The 19190-nt window shown below is 39.3% G+C and overlaps 1 protein-coding gene across 4 annotated transcripts in view; it reads left to right on the forward strand.

Moving 5' to 3' along the window:
* Positions 1 to 19190, forward strand: part of SLC41A2 (solute carrier family 41 member 2) — a 152803-nt gene that overhangs the window by 25687 nt on the left and 107926 nt on the right. For all 4 annotated transcript variants that reach the window (XM_033220819.1, XM_033220816.1, XM_033220817.1 and 1 more), the window contains exon 2: positions 14667 to 15388. In XM_033220819.1, coding sequence (XP_033076710.1) covers positions 14834 to 15388 — 555 coding nt within the window. In that variant the 5' untranslated portion in view covers positions 14667 to 14833. The remainder of the gene's footprint in view (positions 1 to 14666; positions 15389 to 19190) is intronic.

Below are 19190 nucleotides of genomic sequence, written 5' to 3' on the forward strand. Positions count from 1 at the left end.
TATTTTTTTAGAGTTAGGTTTCTGCCATGTTGCTCAGGCTGGTCTCAAACTCCCTGGCTCAAGCGATCCACCTGCCTCGGCCTCCCAAAGTTCTAGGATTACAGGCCACATGTCAATTGTAAGAGAGAGTCGTTAAGTGTTTGGTAGTTTTTAAAAAATAAGATACATGTAAGAAGTGTTTAAGATAGAGTAGGGGAAATAAATATACCTCTCTTTTTTTGTTGTTTAAAAGCACTTTCTCAACTTCAAAATAGAGTTCTCTAATTCACCTTGTTTGCCATCCATCTACTGGTTGACTTGTCTCAGACAGCAGTGCTAATGCTTTTGTTGTTTGTTACTGTATTTTAAAAACTGTTTATTCATCACTCTCAGTATAATCAGGATTCCAAGTTAAATGATTGAATTATTTTTCACTTTTTAACATTTAATTTTACTTTAAGTTCTGGGAGACATGTGCAGAACATGCAGTTTTGTTTCATAGGTTTACGTGTGCCATGGTGATTTGCTGCACCTATCAACCCATCATCTGGGTTTTAAGCCCCACATGTATTAACTATTTGATATTTTTCACTTTTCAGTCACCTGGTTTGATAGGAGCTAGATATAATCTAACTGATAGAATGAACTGTACTCTGTTTATGCAATGCACTTAGGTCTTTGGACACATAGCATATTTATTCTGTCAATATTTTCTCAGTTAAGAGTTGGTTTAACTGGATTGTGTTTGAGTTGATTCATTGGCTTGCTTCTGATGTATCCTTCTTCCAAATAAAAATTCCTTTAAAAATTTGTATTAATTTTTTTTTGGGAGGCTGGAGTTGAGGGTTGTGATTCTGAGAACAAAATCAGTGGCTCTGGGTCTGGTTTTATTTCAAAAATTATTTTAGATGTATTGAGGATTTATTATATAGAGAATTTATTCAGTGTATCTGTTATTTCTTCTGTAGGCTTAAACAAATCCTTTACAAATGTTTAGGCATGTAGAAACTTTAGGATTGATAAATGTTATGACATTATTCTTTTCTATCAGTGGGCAACCCTAGAAATGAGCGATTGTTTTATGGAATCAGCTAGCTTTGGTCAGTAGCTAAATTGTGTCTGTGATGTCTCAAGCTCTCGTGTTTGTGCAGATAATTCAGGACCATCCATTTTACAGCAATTCAGTGTTACTGACATGACAGTTAATTGTCCTTTCACCTCTCTTCCATGTTGCCTAACTTAAGAAAGTTTGACATCACTGTCTGTTTCCTAAATGAAACCTATATGAGTTCTTGAATTCAGTTTCAGTGGAAAGTTTCTAAGTCAAGCAAAAAAGTCAAGATTTTTCTTAGGAGCTAACTTTTCTTATTTTTAAATAGTTTTAATTTTTACTTTTTTTTAGATGGAGTCTTGCTCTGTTGTCCAGGCTGGAGTGCAGTGGCATGATCTTGGCTCACTGCAACCTCTGCTTCCCGGGTTCAAGCAATTCACCTGCCTCAGCCTCACAAGTAGCTGGGACTACAGATGTCTGCCACCACGCCCAGCTAATTTTTTGTATTTTTAGTAGAGATGGGGTTTCACCCTATTGGCCAGGCTAGTCTCGAACTCCTGACCTCAGGTGATCCACCTGCCTTGGCCCTCCAAAGTGCTGAGATTACAGGCATGAACGAACTACCATGCCCGGCCAGGAGCTAACTTCATGTATTTTAGCAAAAACAAAAAAAAAAAGGGAGATACTTTCAGATACTTCCATTCCATTTTAGAGGTGAGCCTTTAAAAAAAATAGCAAACAGAAGCATAGAGAGGAGGTATAAAGAAAAAATGAAAAGAACACTTGCAGAGTGGCAAAAGTAAGAATATATAATAACCATAAAGAGTCAATTTCTGGGTGTGTCTGTATGTGTGTGTGAGTGTGTGTGTGTGTGTGATAGTACCATGGATGTTTATATAAATATACATACCTGCTTAACAAGTTGAGATTTTCAACTAAATGAAATAATTACTGATAATAGATTGCATTAAAACTTTTTCTTTTATTGTTGTGGGAGGAAAACAAAATGTTAAACTCCAATTTAATACCTTCCTTAGTGATTAGGAATGACCTGTGTCTCCTGACTTTCAGCTCTGCTGGATTTCCTAAGCATTGTTATTTAACTTTTGCAATGGAATAGAATGCCTCTTTCAGTGCAGTAGGCAGAGTTTCTCCAAGATTCTGGTTTGGTAAATCCACACACATACAATATACTTCATTGTCTTTACTTTTTAAAAAAAGCAATTTTATGGCTGGTCATGGTGGCTCATGCCTGTAATATCAGTACTTTGGGAGGCATAGGAAGGAGGAAGTGATCACTTGAGGCCAGGAGTTTGAGACCAGCCTGGGCAACATAGCAAGACCCTGTCTCTACAAGATATTTAAAAATTAGCTGGGTGTGGTGTCCTGCACCTGTAGTTCTAGCTACTTGGGAGGCCGAGGTGCAAGGATCACTTGAGCCCAGAGTTTGAGGCTTCAGTGAGCTATGGTTGTACCACTGCACTCCAGCCTGAGTGACAGAGCAAGAACCTTTTTTATTTTTTATTTTATTTATTTTTTTTTTGAGACAGAGTCTTGCTTTATCGCCCAGGCTGGAGTGCAGTGGCCAGATCTCAGCTCACTGCAAGCTCCGCCTTCCGCGTTTACGCCATTCTCCTGCCTCAGCCTCCGAGTAGCTGGGACTACAGGCAGCCGCCACCATGCCCGGCTAGTTTTTTTTTTTTTTTTTTTAGAGACGGAGTCTTGCTCTGCCGCCCAGGCTGGAGTGCAGTGGCCGGATCTCTGCTCACTGCAAGCTCCGCCTCCCGGGTTCACGCCATTCTCCTGCCTCAGCCTCCCGAGTAGCTGGGACTACAGGCGCCCGCCACCTCGCCCGGCTAGTTTTGTTTTTTTGTATTTTTTAGTAGAGACGGGGTTTCACCGTGCTAGCCAGGATGGTCTTGATCTCCTGACCTCGTGATCCGCCCGTCTCGGCCTCCCAAAGGGCTGGGATTACAGGCTTGAGCCACTGCGCCCGGCCAACCTTTTTTATTTTTATAAGTAAAGTTGAATTCATAAGGAGCGTCTGATCTTATTTTCTTTTAAGTCAATGATTCCCTGACATGACTCTATAAACCAGTGGTAAACTATGACAAAGCTCTCGCAGGAAACATGAAATGAACTTTTCCATAAATCTAAATGTGTTTGGTGAAAAGGACTGCCCTTTAGTCTGAGATTTTGTCCTTTCTATATTTTGGTGTTAAAATGTATACTTATTTTTTAGGAAAAGATTGTTTTTTGACTTTGTAAAATTTCGGAGGAAATTTACGTTTTTGAGATTCAAATGTTTGGAAGCCAGTGTTTTAAAACTCCTTGACCATAGACCGGAGCCTTTAAGTGCTCAGTATGTCAGAGAGACTCTTCTAAACTAAAATGGATAGGAATCTATGGGTCAGATTACTTTTTAATACATACACTTTTTAAGTTAGCTTTTGTTAGATTATGCTGTGGTAATAAACAATTCCGGCCGGGCGCGGTGGCTCAAGCCTGTAATCCCAGCACTTTGGGAGGCCGAGACGGGCGGATCACGAGGTCAGGAGATCGAGACCATCCTGGCTAACACTGTGAAACCCCGTCTCTACTAAAAAATACAAAAAACTAGCCAGGCGAGGTGGCTGGCCCCTGTAGTCCCAGCTACTCGGGAGGCTGAGGCAGGAGAATGGCGTAAACCCGGAGGCGGAGCTTGCAGTGAGCTGAGATCCGGCCACTGCACTCCAGTCCGGGCGACAGAGCGAGACTCCGTCTCAAAAAAAAAAAAAAAAAAAAAAAAAATCCAAACTCTCAGTGGCTTTCCGGGACAAAGCTTTATTTCTTTCTCCTGTTATGTGTAGCCTGTGGATTGATGTGGGGTGGCTGTGGTCGCTGTATCTCTCCATGTGTCTTTGTCTTGGGACCCAGTCTGAAGAAGCAGCAACTGCCTAGGACATACCATTCTCATGACACAGGGAGCAAAGAGACATAGCTGAATTGTTTCTGTTTGTAGGTGTTGCTGCTGCTCTTATTCTATTGGCTAAAGGGAGTCCCATGGCCAAACCTGATGCTATTGCAGATGAGGAAGTATAATTTTCCTATAGTCCCTGCAAATAACATGGCAACAGGTAGGGACAAGAATCCTCCTGTAGGAGGGGAGCAGTAATGGGGAGCAATAATAACATCCATCACAGTATCAAGCACATTAAAGCAGTCTTGTATATGCACAATTTGAAAAATAACAAGCACTAGATACCCACCACCAAACTTAAAAAATATAACCAATACCTTTGGAACCTCCTGGGTGCTTTTGTATCACTTTACCAAATGTAAGCACTCTCTTCAAATGTGTGTTTATCATAACCTTATTTTTATATTCCGTTGTATTTATATGCCACAATTTATCCTTTCTCATAGATTAATTCCTTTTTTTTTCTAGTATGAATAATGCTACCAAGAACATTCTTTCATGTGTCTTCCGGTGTACAGTGTGAATTTCCTCAGGGCAGGGATTTAAGGATGGAAATGCTGGATTGTGGGGTACATGCCTCTCAGTTTCGGTAGATAATGCCAAATTGTTTTCCAAAGTGGTTTTGGCAGTTTATACTTGCACAAGTAGGGCTGTATGCATTACCACTGCTTACATCCTTGTTCACGCTTGAAAGCCTGATAATATCAAATGTCTGGTATGTTAGGTATAAATGAGATTCCTTTTTGAATGTATCAGGAGGTGCTTCTCAAAGTAACACAAATCCTTTGGGATACCATTTAAAGTGCAGATTTCTATTCAGGAGGTTGAGTTGGGATGAGAGCTGACTGAGGTCCTGCATTTCTTAGTCTCCCAGTTGATGCCATGCCATTGGACGCGAGACCACACTTTGATACCAAGAATCTAAGGCACTAAATACAGTCAAGCATCACTTCATGAAGGGCTTAACGATGGGAATAAATTCTGAGAAGTGTGTTTGTTGTTAGATGCGTTTCATCGCTGCGTGATCATAGAGTATGCTAACACAAACCTAGATGGTAGAGCCTACCGCACACCAAGGCTATATAGTATGGCCTATTGCTCCTAGGCTACTGTACAGTAACGTGCTGTACAAACCTGTTGTTACACAATGGTATTTGTGTATCTAAAAATAGAAAATATATAGTAAAAACACAATATAAAAAAATAAAAAATGATACACCTGTATAGGGCACTTACCATGAATGGAGTTTTCAGTACTAGAATTTGCTCTGGGTGAGTCAGTAAGTGAGGGGTGAGTGAATGTGAAGGGCCAGGACATTACTGTGCACTACTGTAGACTTTATAAACACACTTAGGCTACATAAAATATACAAAAATATTTTTCTTTGTTAATATTAAACTAGCTTACTGTAACTTTTAATTTTTCATTGTTTCAATTTTAATTTAAATAATTGTTTAGAGGCAGGGTCTTGCTCTGTCATCCACTGGGCTGCAGTGCACAATCGTAGCTCACTGTAATCTTGAACTCCTGGGCTCAAGGAAAACTCCCGCCCTGGCCTCCCAAAGAGTTGGGATTACAAGCATGAGCCGCTGCACCCAGCCTGTAACATTTCTACTTTATAAACCTTAAATATTAAAAATATTGACTCTTTTGTAATAATACTTAGCTTAAAACACACATTGTACAGCTGCACAAAATATTTTCCTTCTTTGTTTCCTTATTCTATATACTTTTTTCAATTTTTGTTTTTTTCTTTTACTTTTTAAAACTTTTAAATTAAAATCTAAGACACACACTGATATAGTTTGGCTCTGTGTCCCCAGCCAAATCTCATCTTGTGGCTCCCATAATTCATATGTGTTGTGGGAGGGACCCAGTGGAAGGCGACTGAATTATGGGGGCAGGTCTTTCCTGCGCCGTTCTCTTGAGAGTGAATAAGTCTCACGAGATCTGATGGTTTTAAAAAATGGGAATTGCGGCCGGGCGCGGTGGCTCAAGCCTGCAATCCCAGCACTTTGGGAGGCCGAGACGGGCGGATCATGAGGTCAGGAGATCGAGACCATCCTGGCTAACACGGTGAAACCCCGTCTCTACTAAAAATACAAAAAAAACTAGCCGGGCGAGGTGGCGGGCGCCTGTAGTCCCAGCTACTCGGGAGGCTGAGGCAGGAGAATGGCGGGAACCCGGGAGGCGGAGCTTGCAGTGAGCTGAGATCCAGCCACTGCACTCCAGCCCGGGCGACAGAACGAGACTCCGTCTCAAAAAAAAAAAAAAAAAAAAAAAGGAATTGCCCTGTACAAGCTCTCTCTTTGCCTGCCACCATCCATGTAAAATGTGACTTCCTCCTCCTTGCCTTCTGCCATGATTGTAAGGCCTCCTAGCCACGTGAGTCCAACTAAACCTCTCTCTTTTATAGATTGCCCAGTCTTGGGTATGTCTTTATCAGTAGCACGAAAATGGACTAATACACACACACCTTAGCATAGGCCTCCATAGTGTCAAGATCATCGCTATCACTGTCTTCCACCTTCACATCTTGCCCCACTGCAAGGTTTTCTGGGCCAGTAGCACACAAAGGAGCAGGTATACATGCTAAAATAGTATAAAAGGTATAGTATAGTAAATACATAAACCAGTAGCGGAATCATTATTTATTATCATTGGCAAATATTATGTACTATATATACATAACTGTCTGCATTATACTTTTATATGACTGGCAGCACAGTAGGTTTGTTTATACCAGCATCACCACAAACATGTGGCTAATGCCTCATGCTATGACATTTTGACAACTGCAATGTCACTAGGCAACAGGAATTTTTTTTTTTTTTTTGAGACAGAATCTCGCTCTGTTGCCTATGCTGGAGTGCAGTGGTACGATCTTGGCTCACTGCAACCTCTGCCTCCTAGGTTCAACCAATTCTCATGGTTCAGCCTCCCAAGTAGCTGGGATTACAGGCATGTGCCTTCATGCCCAGCTAATTTTTGTATTTTTACTAGAGACAGGGTTTCGCCATGTTGGCCAGGCTGGTCTCAAATTCCTGGCAAAAAAGTGATCCGCCTAGCACGGCCTCCTAAAGTGCTAGAATTACAGGCATGAGCTACTGTGCCCAGGCTGGCAATAGGAATTTTTGAGTTCCATTATAATTTTATGGGACCACCATCATATATGTGGTCCATCCTTGACCAAAATGTTGTTATGCAGTACATGACTGTGGTCAGAGTGGCCTTTGTGTTGTCTGCCCGTAGCACCTAAAGAGTCTTTGGAACAAAACCAGTAAATAACATTTATTACATCCAATTGAATCTAAGATATTTGAATCATGCTTGATGTTTTTATTGACAGTACATGAGCAATTTAGATAAGTCTTAAATTTTATTTATTTTTAATAAGTAATAACTATGATATGTAATGTGATATTTTGATCTATGTATACATTATAGAAAATATTCAATCAAGATAACTAACATATACATCACCTCACTGACATCATTTTTTTGTGTGTGTGGTGAGAATATTGAAAATCTGTTTTTTTTTTTTTGGCATTTTGAAACATAGAATACATTATTAACTGTGGTCAACATACAGTGCAATAGATCACCAAAACTTACTCTTCCAGGCCAGGCGCTGCGACTCATGCCTGTAATCCCAGCTCTTTGGGAGGCTGAGGAGGGCGGATCACCTGATGTCAGGAGTTTGAGACCATCCCGGCTAACATGGTGAAACCCCATTTCTACTAAAATTACAAAACATTAGCCGGGCATGGTGGCGTGCCCATGTAATCCCAGCTACTCAGGAAGCTGAGGCAGGAGAATTGCTTGAACCTGGGAGGTGGAGGTTGCAGTGGGCCAAGATTGCACCATTGCACTCCAGCTTGGGCAACAAGAACGAAACTCCGTCTCAAAACAAACAAAAAAACTGTCTCTCCCAGTAACTAAAACTTTATACCCTTTGATCAACAACTTTCCTTTCCCCATTCCTCCTCCTCCCCACCACCCATTGTAACCACCTGTCTACTCTCTGTTTTTAAGATATCAAATTTTTCAGATTCCACATAGGTACAATATTCTTCTTTCTGTGCCTAGCTTGTTTCAATTAGCATAATGTCCTCTGGTTCCACCCATGTTGTCAAGAATTACAGAATTTTCTTACTTTTTAAAGCTGAATAGTATTTCATTGTAGTTTATAAACCACATTGTATTTATCAATTCATCTGTTGATGAACACCTAGATTGCTTCCATATCTTGGATATTGTGAACAATACCGAAATGAACATGGGAGTGCAGATAGAATCCCAAGCCACGATTTTAAGCACTTTACTTTCTGTACCTATTGTAGATGCCCCTTTTTTTTTCTCTAAACATCTCTCTTGTACAAATATTGGCTGTTAAGGAATAAAGTAGTGGATCTTTTCTTCTAAGCATTTGTTGCTTTATAGTTTACAAAGAGAGTCCAGAATTTAAACCTAAGCCATGTAAGTTTCTGAATAGCTTTACTGAAGTAAGAATACTAGGAGTTCTAAAGACACTGGTTCTTCCCAACTATGCTACTATTAGATTAGTATAACTTATTAAAGTAGCTAGAGATAAATATCTCAATGGCACTCTTTAAGCACATTAAAGCCAGTGGAAACTGCCCAATTTTATTATTATTATTTTTTTAATTTACTGTTTTTTTTCCATTCATTGATGGATTGATGGATAACAAATACAGAACAAATGATTTTAATTTTGTGGTATATATGCACAATGCCCATTTTAAATCGACCATAAAACTTAAACACTTCTTTTTTTTTTAGTAGCTTTACAAGTACAAGTAGTTTTGGGCTACATGGATGAATTGTATAGTGGTGAAGTCTGGGATTTTAGCGCACCCATCACCCAAGTAGTGTGCTTTGTACCCAACAGGTAGTTTTTGTCCTTTACCCTCCTCCCACCCTCCACCTTTTTGAGTCTCCAGTGTCCGTTATACCACTCTGTATGCCTTTGCATATCCATAGCTCAGCTCCTACTTAAAATTAAGAACATGCAGTAGTTGGTTTTCCATTCCTGAGTTAATAATGGCCTCTAGCTCCATCCAAGTTGCTGCAAAAGACATTATTTTGTTCTTTTTTTATGGCTGAGCCGTATTTCATGGTATATGTGTGTGTGTGTGTATTTATATTTATATTTATTTTATTTATCCACTAATTCATTGATGGGCACTTAGGTTGGTTCCGTATCTTTGCAGTTGTGAGTTGTGCTGTAATAAACAGATAAACATATGTGTGCAGGTGTCTTTTTGATGTGATGACTTCTTTTCCTTTGGGTAGATACCCAGTAGTGGGATTGCTGAATCGAATGGTGGTAGATCCACTTTTAGTTCTTTAAGAACTCTCCATGCCATTTTCCATAGAGGCTGTACAAATTTACATTCCCACCAGCAGTATGTAAACATTCTCTTTTCACCACATCCATGATGACATCTATTGTTTATTGACACTTTAATAATGGCAGTTTTGGCTGGGGTTAGGTGGCATTTCATTGTGGTTTTAATTTGCATTTCCCTGATGATTAGTGATTTTGAGCACTTTTTAAAATATGTTTGTTGGCCATTTGTATGTCTTCTTTTGAGAAGTGTCTGTTCATGTCATTTACTTACTTTGTGATGGGATCATTTGTTTTTTTCTTGCTGATTTGACTTCCTTGTAGATCCTAGATATTAGTCCTTTGTGGGCTGCATAATTTGCAAATGTTTTCTCCCATTCTGTAGGTTGTGTTTACTCTGGTGATTGTTTCTTTGGCTCTGCAAAAGCTTTTTCATTCAATTATGTCTCATTTATTTATTTATTTTTATTGCATTTGCTTTTAGGAGTCTTGGCCATAAGTTCTTTGCCTACACGAATGTCCAGAAGAGTTTTTTCCTAGGTTTTCTTCTAGAATTTTTATGGCTTTAGGTATTAGATTTAAGTCTTTAATCCATTTGGAGTTAATTTTTGTGTATGGTGAGAGAGAGGGATCCAGTTTCATTCTTCTACATGTGGCTGTCTAATTTTCTCAGCACTGTTTGTTGAACAGAATGTCCTTTTCCCAATTTATGTTTTTATGTGCTTCTTGAATATCAGTTGGTTGTATTTGGCTTTATTTTTGGGTTCTTTATTCTCTTCCTTTGGTCTATATATCTACTTTTATACCAGTATCATGCTGTTTTGGTTACTGTATCTTTTTTTTTTTTTTCTTCTTTTTGAGACAAAGTCTCACTGTGTCACCCAGGCTGGAGAGCAATGAGGCAATTACAGCTCACTACAGCCTTGACCTCCAGGGTTCCAGTGCTTCTCCCACCTCAGCCTCCCATGTAGCTGGAACTACAGGTGCACACCATCATGCCTAGCTAATTTTTATATTTTTTGTAGAGACAAGGTTTTGCCTTGTTGCTCAAGCTGGTCTCCAACTTCTGGGCTCAAGTAGTTCTCCTGACTCGGCCTCCCAAAATGCTGGGATTGCAGGCATGAGCCACTGCACCCTGCCTACTATATCCTTATAGTGTAGTTTGAAGACAGGTAATGTGGTGCCTCCAGATTTGTTCTTTTTGCTTAGGATTACTCACAAAGCTATTTTGATTGTAATTCGTTATTCAGCAAGAAAAGTTTATAACAGGTGATTTATTTAGTTAAAAGAAGAAAGTTTAAGGATCCTTAAGGAGATAATAGACCTTGTCAATAAGCAAGCATTGAAATAACTGATAATTATTCATTAACCAGATAAAAAGAAGGATAAAATTTTAAAAAGCCCACATTTTCCTCAATGCACGATGGTGATATGTGGTCTGTGGCATATACTTGTATCAAAGTCATTCCTGGCACTTTCAAACTGCGTTATATAAAAACAAAAAAAACCCAGCTGTTAGGACAGAAACATGACTCAGAGTAGCTTAAGCAATGAAGGAGATTTATTGGCCTATAGTTGGGAAGAACAGGAGTGGAGTGGGTTTTAACTAAATGGTATAGAGATTCTAATTATGTTGTCAGGACTCTCTCATTACCTCAGCTCTGATTCCCTTTTTCTGTAGATCCTCTTCTCATGTAGATGGCTTTCTTCCAAGTGGTGGTGATGGTGGTGGTGGTAGAGGGAGCTTTGTGAGGAGGAAGACATAGTGACAGAAAGTTTCAGAATTAAGTCATACTAAAGGAAAATGAGAACTTTCTTCCCGCAAAGGCCTTCCCCTCTGAAATAGCCCTGTAAGTCATTTATTGTTTGTTTAATCAACTGTTTCCTCCATAGCCTTTATCACAAATTATCTCCTTTATTTAATTGCTTACGTGATTATTGTTTTTCCTTCCAACTGCAAGGTAAAATCCATCAGAACAGTAACTGTGCCTATTTGTGTCATTACTGTAGCCCCAGCATCTAGTAGGCACTCAGGAAATAGTAAGCAGCAAATATAAATACAATTCCAGGAAGGGACTCAGATCCTCCTTGAACCACTTGACATTATTGTGGTCTGCAGGGTAGGGTACTGTGATTGATATACCTACTAGAATCTCATGGAATAGGGAAATGGATTTGCCGTAGGTAATAGAGATAACATTAGCTAAAGGAATTGGGAAAAATGCTGAGCAAACAACAAAAAATATCTGCCCACCATATGGGTTTTATGTCCTTTAAGCACAGTTTCATATTTTACCCAACTACCTAGTCTGATGTGTAAGGTTGTGCAGATTCTGCACTGCATGAAGGAGCTTGCTGAGGGGACAGAGCGTGGGCTAAAATCCAGCCCAGAGCTCCACTTACAGGGCTTTCTTTTTCCAGGAGGCACTCTGTTTTTAATTTTGTACACATTTGGATGGTCTCTGTCTATGGTATCCTTGGTTGAGTATCCATCTCTCCATCTAAACTTCTGAATAGCTTATACTAAAGTAAGACTACTAGGAGCAAAAGTATGACCTGGATGTGTCTGTGCATCTGGATCCCACGGGCCAGCTCAGTGTTGACTACGTGCTTAGCCATGTTTGCGCATATTCTGAGAGATGACTGATCTTGGGAAATTCTGAGATGACTGGTCTTGGGAAATTCCCCCTTGTTTTCTTTCTCTCCTCTCCATTTTTCTACCTAGTTTTGATAGTCGGTCAGGTTTTCAAAGCACAGATTTTGAGCTTTCTGAACTTTAGAATGGCTGAGTGGTGACACTGTCATCTCTTTTTCTTGTTTACTTACATTTCTCTGCATTTCCATTTTGATCATCCTGAAAATTCTGCATCAGGAGGAAGAAGTTTCCTATCACTGGTCCTCCTGTGGAATAGAACTGTCTTATAGCTCAATCCCTTTGGGGTTTGTTTTGCATTTTATTTGATTAAAGATCTACTGGGGCAGTGAAATACTCACTACTTTTTAAAAAGGTAGAAGGAACAGAGTTGAAGGAGTTGAAGGAACAGATACCCACTCAATCTAACTCATGTAAGGCTTCAGGGGATCTCCTAAGTTCCAGATGTATAGCTCAGCCTTTCATTACCTGGAAGGCTCTCTCCCCTTTTCTCTCTTTCTGGGACTCCAGGGTTTCATCTCTGCTTCACTCTGGCCATTGGTTTGATTAATCTGATTTTCTTTTTTCTTTTTTTTGAGATGGAGTCTTGCTCTGTCTCCCAGGCTGGAGTGTAGTGGCACCATCTTGGCTCACTGCAAACTCTGCTTCCCCCGTTCACGCCATTCTCCTGCCTCAGCCTCCCTAGTAGCTGGGACTACAGGTGCCCGCCACCACGCCCGGCTAATTTTTTTGTATTTTTAGTAGAGACAGGATTTCACCATGTTAACCAGGATAGTCTCGATCTCCTGACCTCGTGATCCGCCCGCCTCGGCCTCCCAAAGTGCTGAGATTACAGGCATGAGCCACTGTGCCCGGCCAAATCTGATTTTCTTTAAACACCAACTTTCTCTGTATACTGGGCAGCCTATAAGTGGCAAAAATGGGAACTAGTGCTTAATCTACTTATCAGAGTCTCAGTTCAAGTCCACAGGAAGTCTGCACCATAATCATCACATGGAGAAGTTAAAAATAAAAAAGATTTATGGGCCTCAAACACAGACATTCTGAGTCAGTAGGTCTGGTGTCCTGGAATCTATATTTTAAGAATGTTCCCCAGAAGTAATTCCCAGATCCCAGACCTCTCCATAATCACAAGAGAGAGGAAAGGAAAGTGAGTGAGTGATAGAATTGATGAGCTAGGCCCTGGCACCCACTTATGTCCTACATAGCCCCTTCTCTTTCTCCCTTTACCACACCTTGCTGTTGATCTTCCTATCCAGAGAGGAGCTGGATATTCTAAGACATTGGAAACAAATACTAAGGAATATAGTAGTTTTCATTAAAAGCAATAGTAGCAGCAACAATTCTCAGTCTAGCTTGGCAGGAACGCAGTCCAGTTAGGTGTTGGGGCCACCCACCCCTTATCAAATCAGTGCCATTTTTTTGGTCTTGGATGCTCTTGGAAGTATAAGACAGGTCTAGGTGTTTCTGAGAAACACCTGATAGCTTGGAAAGCCTTGCCAGCTATGGCAGCAATTGTCAGGCTGTCTCCCTGGTCAGGTAGTGGGTGACCTTGCAGCTTCAGTGCCCATCACTCTTTGATGTGCCACAGTTATGTGTTTGTGTCTCTTAGTTCAAAGTCTTCAAAAAGACTCTAGTCACTGAATGGCCAGCCAGTCAGGGGCCTACCCTGGGATTATGGGCCAGAGCAGACTGAGAACCATTAATGGACAGAGCAGGGCATAAATAAGTACATCATAAGCTTTCTTCTGGCTGGGTTGTAAATGGAGGTTTAAACGAATATTTGTAATTTCTTTTTAGTTTTGTTATTCCTAAATGAAAGAAGGATTATATTCCTAAATAAATTATAATGAGTTTTTTTATCTCAGAAGTACAAATATGACTCCAGCCTCATTTTATATGTGAAATAAATGCCCTATATAGTATTCAGGATACCTACCAAGTGTTTTTATAGTAAACATCATCCTTGTCTCTTCATGTCTTAATAATAAAATGTATATTATATTGTAAATAAAGTAATATGGTTTATTATTTAATGTTTAAAGTATAATGCCATATATCTTACTTTTGTTGTGTACTGACATATGCAAAGGGTAGCAATTTGATTCTGAGTCCTTGCAATAGTAATAAAAGCCATTACTTTATTTTTATTTATTTATTTATTTTTTTTGAGACGGAGTCTCGCTCTGTCGCCCAGGCTGGAGTGCAGTGGCCGGATCTCAGCTCACTGCAAGCTCCGCCTCCCGGGTTTTATGCCATTCTCCTGCCTCAGCCTCCCGAGTAGCTGGGACTACAGGCGCCCGCCACCACGCCCGGCTAAAAAGCCATTACTTTATTTAAAACATTTGTCCACTGTGGGATTTCAGAGGCAGTTGAAGACCTTACGTGGATATTGATCACAGAAAGTATGCAAAGATAAGAAATGCTTTTAACCAAGACTGAGCACAAAAATAGCTCTGTATTATATTTCTGTACACAAAGAAGTTGTATGGCACAAAGCAGTTATGTTTTAAGCCCACAAAGTATAGTATCAGTACCTTAGGGTTGGTTTAAGAATATGTGTGTTTAATACCTTTGTAAGAATTTAAGTATCTATCTTGATGCTGAAACTATCTTGTTTATCTGATTTTTAAAAATTATTTGTTTTTCCAGATCCAGTTCTTCTGTGGAACTTCTGAACATCTTTTATTAGTGGAAATATTTTCTACACAATGAAGTCAACAACTTAATTTAAACCAGTGTTCGTGTGGTTCTGATTCATCTGCTCTGGTTCACGAAGCTTGAGATCTGAGGAGTACAGGGTCTTTTGTGATGACAATATGACTAATAGTAAAGGAAGATCTATTTCCGATAAAACAAGTGGTGGTCCAAGTAATGGAGGAGGTTTTGTAGATTGGACTTTACGTTTAAACACAATTCAGTCTGACAAATTTTTAAATTTACTCTTGAGTATGGTTCCAGTAATTTACCAGAAAAACCAAGAAGACAGGCACAAAAAAGCAAACGGCATTTGGCAAGATGGATTATCAACTGCAGTACAGACTTTTAGTAATAGATCTGAGCAACACATGGAGTATCACAGTTTCTCAGAGCAGTCTTTTCATGCCAATAATGGGCACGCAGCATCAAGCTGCAGCCAAAAGTATGATGACTATGCCAATTATAATTACTGTGATGAAAGGGGGACTTCAGAAACCACTGCCATGTTACAAGATGAAGATATATCTAGTGATGGTGATGAAGATGCTATTGTAGAAGTGACCCCAAAATTACCAAAGGAATCCAGTGGCATCATGGCATTGCAAATACTTGTGCCCTTTTTGTTAGCTGGTTTTGGAACAGTTTCGGCTGGCATGGTACTGGATATAGTACAGGTGGGTTTTCATCTTCCTTTAACTTTACTGTCTTTTTTTGTTATTCCATTTCTGTTTAAAATGCTTTTTGTAGGTTACTAGTCTCAAACATTTACTTTAGATTTAATTTATCCCTGGTAAAATGAACAGATGCTGACTCTGGGAGAGAATCTATTTCTATGTGGGAGTTTTTCTTTTTCCTCTTTAGAAATTCTGAAAGAATAGTTATTCTGACTATAAAGTAAGTCTTCTCTACAGACCCCAAAATAGCTTGGTTAAAAGAAAAACTTCCCAAAATGTTATATTTAAATACTTTCTTACTTTTAAAATAAAAGTTAATATATACTCATTAAATTGAATTCAAACATCAGAAGGTATTAAATAAAACATGAAGTTTCTCCTGTTCCTTATCTCCAAATCAAAACTCTTCTCCTCTCCAGAGATTACCATTGTGAAGTGTTTGTTGTATACACTTGCAGGCTTTTTTCTGTGCTTACATATATGCATAAGAGAGTTTTTTCAAAAATAAAAATAAAATGTTATATATATTTTTCTGCAACTTATTTTCATTGCTTAGTAATACATCTCTCCAAATTGGTACACAAACATTTTCTGCATTTTAAACTGAGTGCATGATATTCCATTCAATGTATATACCAAAATTTACTTACTCCTTCTTCCTTGTTGGTGCTGTAATAACTATCCTTATAAATATAAGGATATATATTCATATACTAACATTTTCATAGGATAGATTTAAAAACAGTATTATTGGGTATTAGGGTATGTATTAATATCTATGTTTAAAATTTTGTAGATACTGTCAAGTTGCATTCTAAAAAATTTGCACCAATTTATACTCCTACTCTCAAAATATGAGTACTTTTATTTTTTCATGTCCATATCAACATTGGGTATTTATTTTATTTCTTTTTTTTTTTGAGACAGGGTCTTACTGTGTGGCCTAGCTCACTACACCCTCAATCTCCTGGGCTCAAGTGACCCTCCCACCTCAGCCTCTTGAGTAGCTGGGACTACAGGCACACTACACCTCACTAATTTAAAATAATTTTTTTAGGGACAAGGTCTTGCTGTGTTGCCCAGGCAGTTCTCAAACTCCTGGACTCAAGCAATCCTCCCACCTTGGCCTTCCAAAGTGCTAGGGATTACAGGTGTGCACCACTGTGCCCAGCCAACATTGAGTCTTCTTGATCTTTTTCGTATTTGCCAAATGGCAGGAAAATGTTATCATGTTTTTTTTTTTTTTTTTTTTTTTTGAGGCGGAGTCTCGCTCTGTCGCCTGGACTGGAGTGCAGTGGCCAGATCTCAGCTCACTGCAAGCTCCGCCTCCCGGGTTTACGCCATTCTCCTGCCTCAGCCTCCTGAGTAGCTGGGACTACAGGCGCCCGCCACCTCGCCCGGCTTGTTTTTGTATTTTTAGTAGAGATGGGGTTTCACCGTGTTAGCCAGGATGGTCTCGATCTCCTGACCTCGTGATCCGCCCATCTCGGCCTCCCAAAGTGCTGGGATTACAGGCTTGAGCCACCGCGCCCGGCCATGTTATCATGTTTTAATTAACATTCTTTATTATTAATGTTTAGCGTATTGTCATATGTTTATTGGCCGGCCATTCTTTTTCTGTGAATTGTTTTTGTATCTTTTATTTTTAACATTTATGTGCTACTTATTGATTTGTAGATATTCTTGTTTTTTTTTTTTTGTTGTTGTTGTTGTTGTTTTTAAGGCGGAGTCTAGCTTTGTCGCCCAAGCTGGAGTGCAGTGGCATGATCTCGGCTCACTGCAACCTCTGCCTCCCAGGTTCAAGTGATTCTCCTGCCTCAGCCTCCTGAGTAGCTGGGACCACAGGCTCACACCACCATGGCTCGCTAATTTTTGTATTTTTAGTAGAGGTGGGGTTTCACTATGTTGGTTAGGCTGGTCTCAAACTCCTGACCTCAAGTGATCCGCCTGCCTCTGCCTCCCAAAGTGCTGGGATTACAGGTGTGACCCACCATGTCTAGCAGATTTGTAGTTACCAAATGCCTTGTGGTTACCAGATACCTATTATATAATTATCTTTCTAAAGTAATAAATTGCCAAAATGTGACATTTTATTCTGTCAGTTTTTGTTTATCAGTCATAGAAAGGGAAAGTATTAGACATATTATCCTGTAATGTGCTCTTATCTTTCATTGTTTTTTCCCTAAAGGAACCTCAGGTTATTTGTAACTCTAAGATGCTATTCAAGAGGTAATATTTTTATCAAAATGGAAAATGTACATAAATAGAAACATTTTTCCGCCATCAGTTGGAGAAAGGATATGAGAGGAACTGTATTGCAGTACATTAAAGTTTTAAATAGATAATAATACCAAAGAGATATCAAACCTCCATTCACTTGAAATATAATTGTTGTAAGTTCTTATAGTAGTATCACAGCTGCAACAATAAATAGACTGGTTTTGGTTGGGATTTTTTCTTGAGATACCAATTATTCTGAAGAAACACTCAGTATTTAACTATAGAATGGTAACATCTGTAGGACTAAGGTGTTAGAGTACAGCTTAGCAGAATATTTACATAGCTCATTATGTATCTGGAGTAATGTTGACTTACTTCCTGATACTGAGAAGACAGCACACATGTAATTGGAAAAAGTTCCTTTTATGATTTTATGAACTTTTACAGTGCTAGCCCTAAGGATTTTATAACAACTGTATAACTATCAACCAGCTCAAGAAATATAATTTTGCCAGTACTGCTTCTTTAGCCCTCCTTGTGCCTTCTTCCAATTGCTGCACTTTGTGTCCCCATCACCAAAGGTAATAACTAATCTGATTTTCTGGTAAGCACCTCCTTGCTTGTCTTTATAAGTGTGTATCCCTAAACAACATAGTTTGGTTTTACTTGACTCTTTATAAACTATATAATGGAAGTATAGAACATGTTTTTGTGTGTATGTGTGGCTTTTTTTCCCTCAACATTATATAAATTTCATGAAACTGTAGTTTATTTCCATTGCTGGATAGTAATCCATTATATGGATATACTATACCACAATGTATCTATTCTGCTACAGATGGACATTGGGAGCAATGGTGCTTCCAGACTCTTTTTCTTTTTTTTTTTTTTGGAGACAGAATTTCATTCTTGTTGCGAAGCTGGAGTGCAATGGTGCAGTCTTGCCTCACCGCAACCTCCACCTCCCAGGTTCAAGCAGTTTTCCTGCCTCAGCCTCCTGAGTAGCTGGGATTATAGGCATGCGCCACCACGCCTGGCTAATTTTGTATTTTTAGTGGAGACGGGGTTTCTCCATGTTGGTCAGGCTGGTCTCGAACTCCCAACCTCAGGTGATCCGACTGTCTCAGCCTCCCAAAGTGCTGGGATTACAGGCGTGAGCCACCACACCTGGCTGCTTCCAGACTCTTGATGCACATATTCATGAAATTCTTTTGGGTATGTATGTAGAGATGGAATTTCCAGGTCTTAGGATATGGAGATACTCAAATTTAGTAGATGTCATATGATTTTCCACATTGGTTGTATGAATTTACAGTCTAATTAGCAGAGTATGAGAGATCTCAATACTCTATATTCTTATTTCTACTTGGAATCAGTAGTCTTTTTATTTTTAGAAATTCTGGCACATGTGGAGTGGTATCTCATTGTGGTTTTAATGGAGATTTCTGTGGTGACTAATGATGTATACTGACCATTTGGATATTACTGTAAAGCTTTTTTTGTCCATTTTTCTATTTGTTTTACTTATAAATTTATGAGAGCTGTTACTTGTTTCTCTTATAGATTTGTAAGAGTTATATTT

This window comes from Trachypithecus francoisi, unplaced genomic scaffold, assembly GCF_009764315.1.
Source record: "Trachypithecus francoisi isolate TF-2019V2 unplaced genomic scaffold, Tfra_2.0 Lachesis_group11, whole genome shotgun sequence".
Lineage (NCBI taxonomy): Eukaryota > Metazoa > Chordata > Mammalia > Primates > Cercopithecidae > Trachypithecus > Trachypithecus francoisi.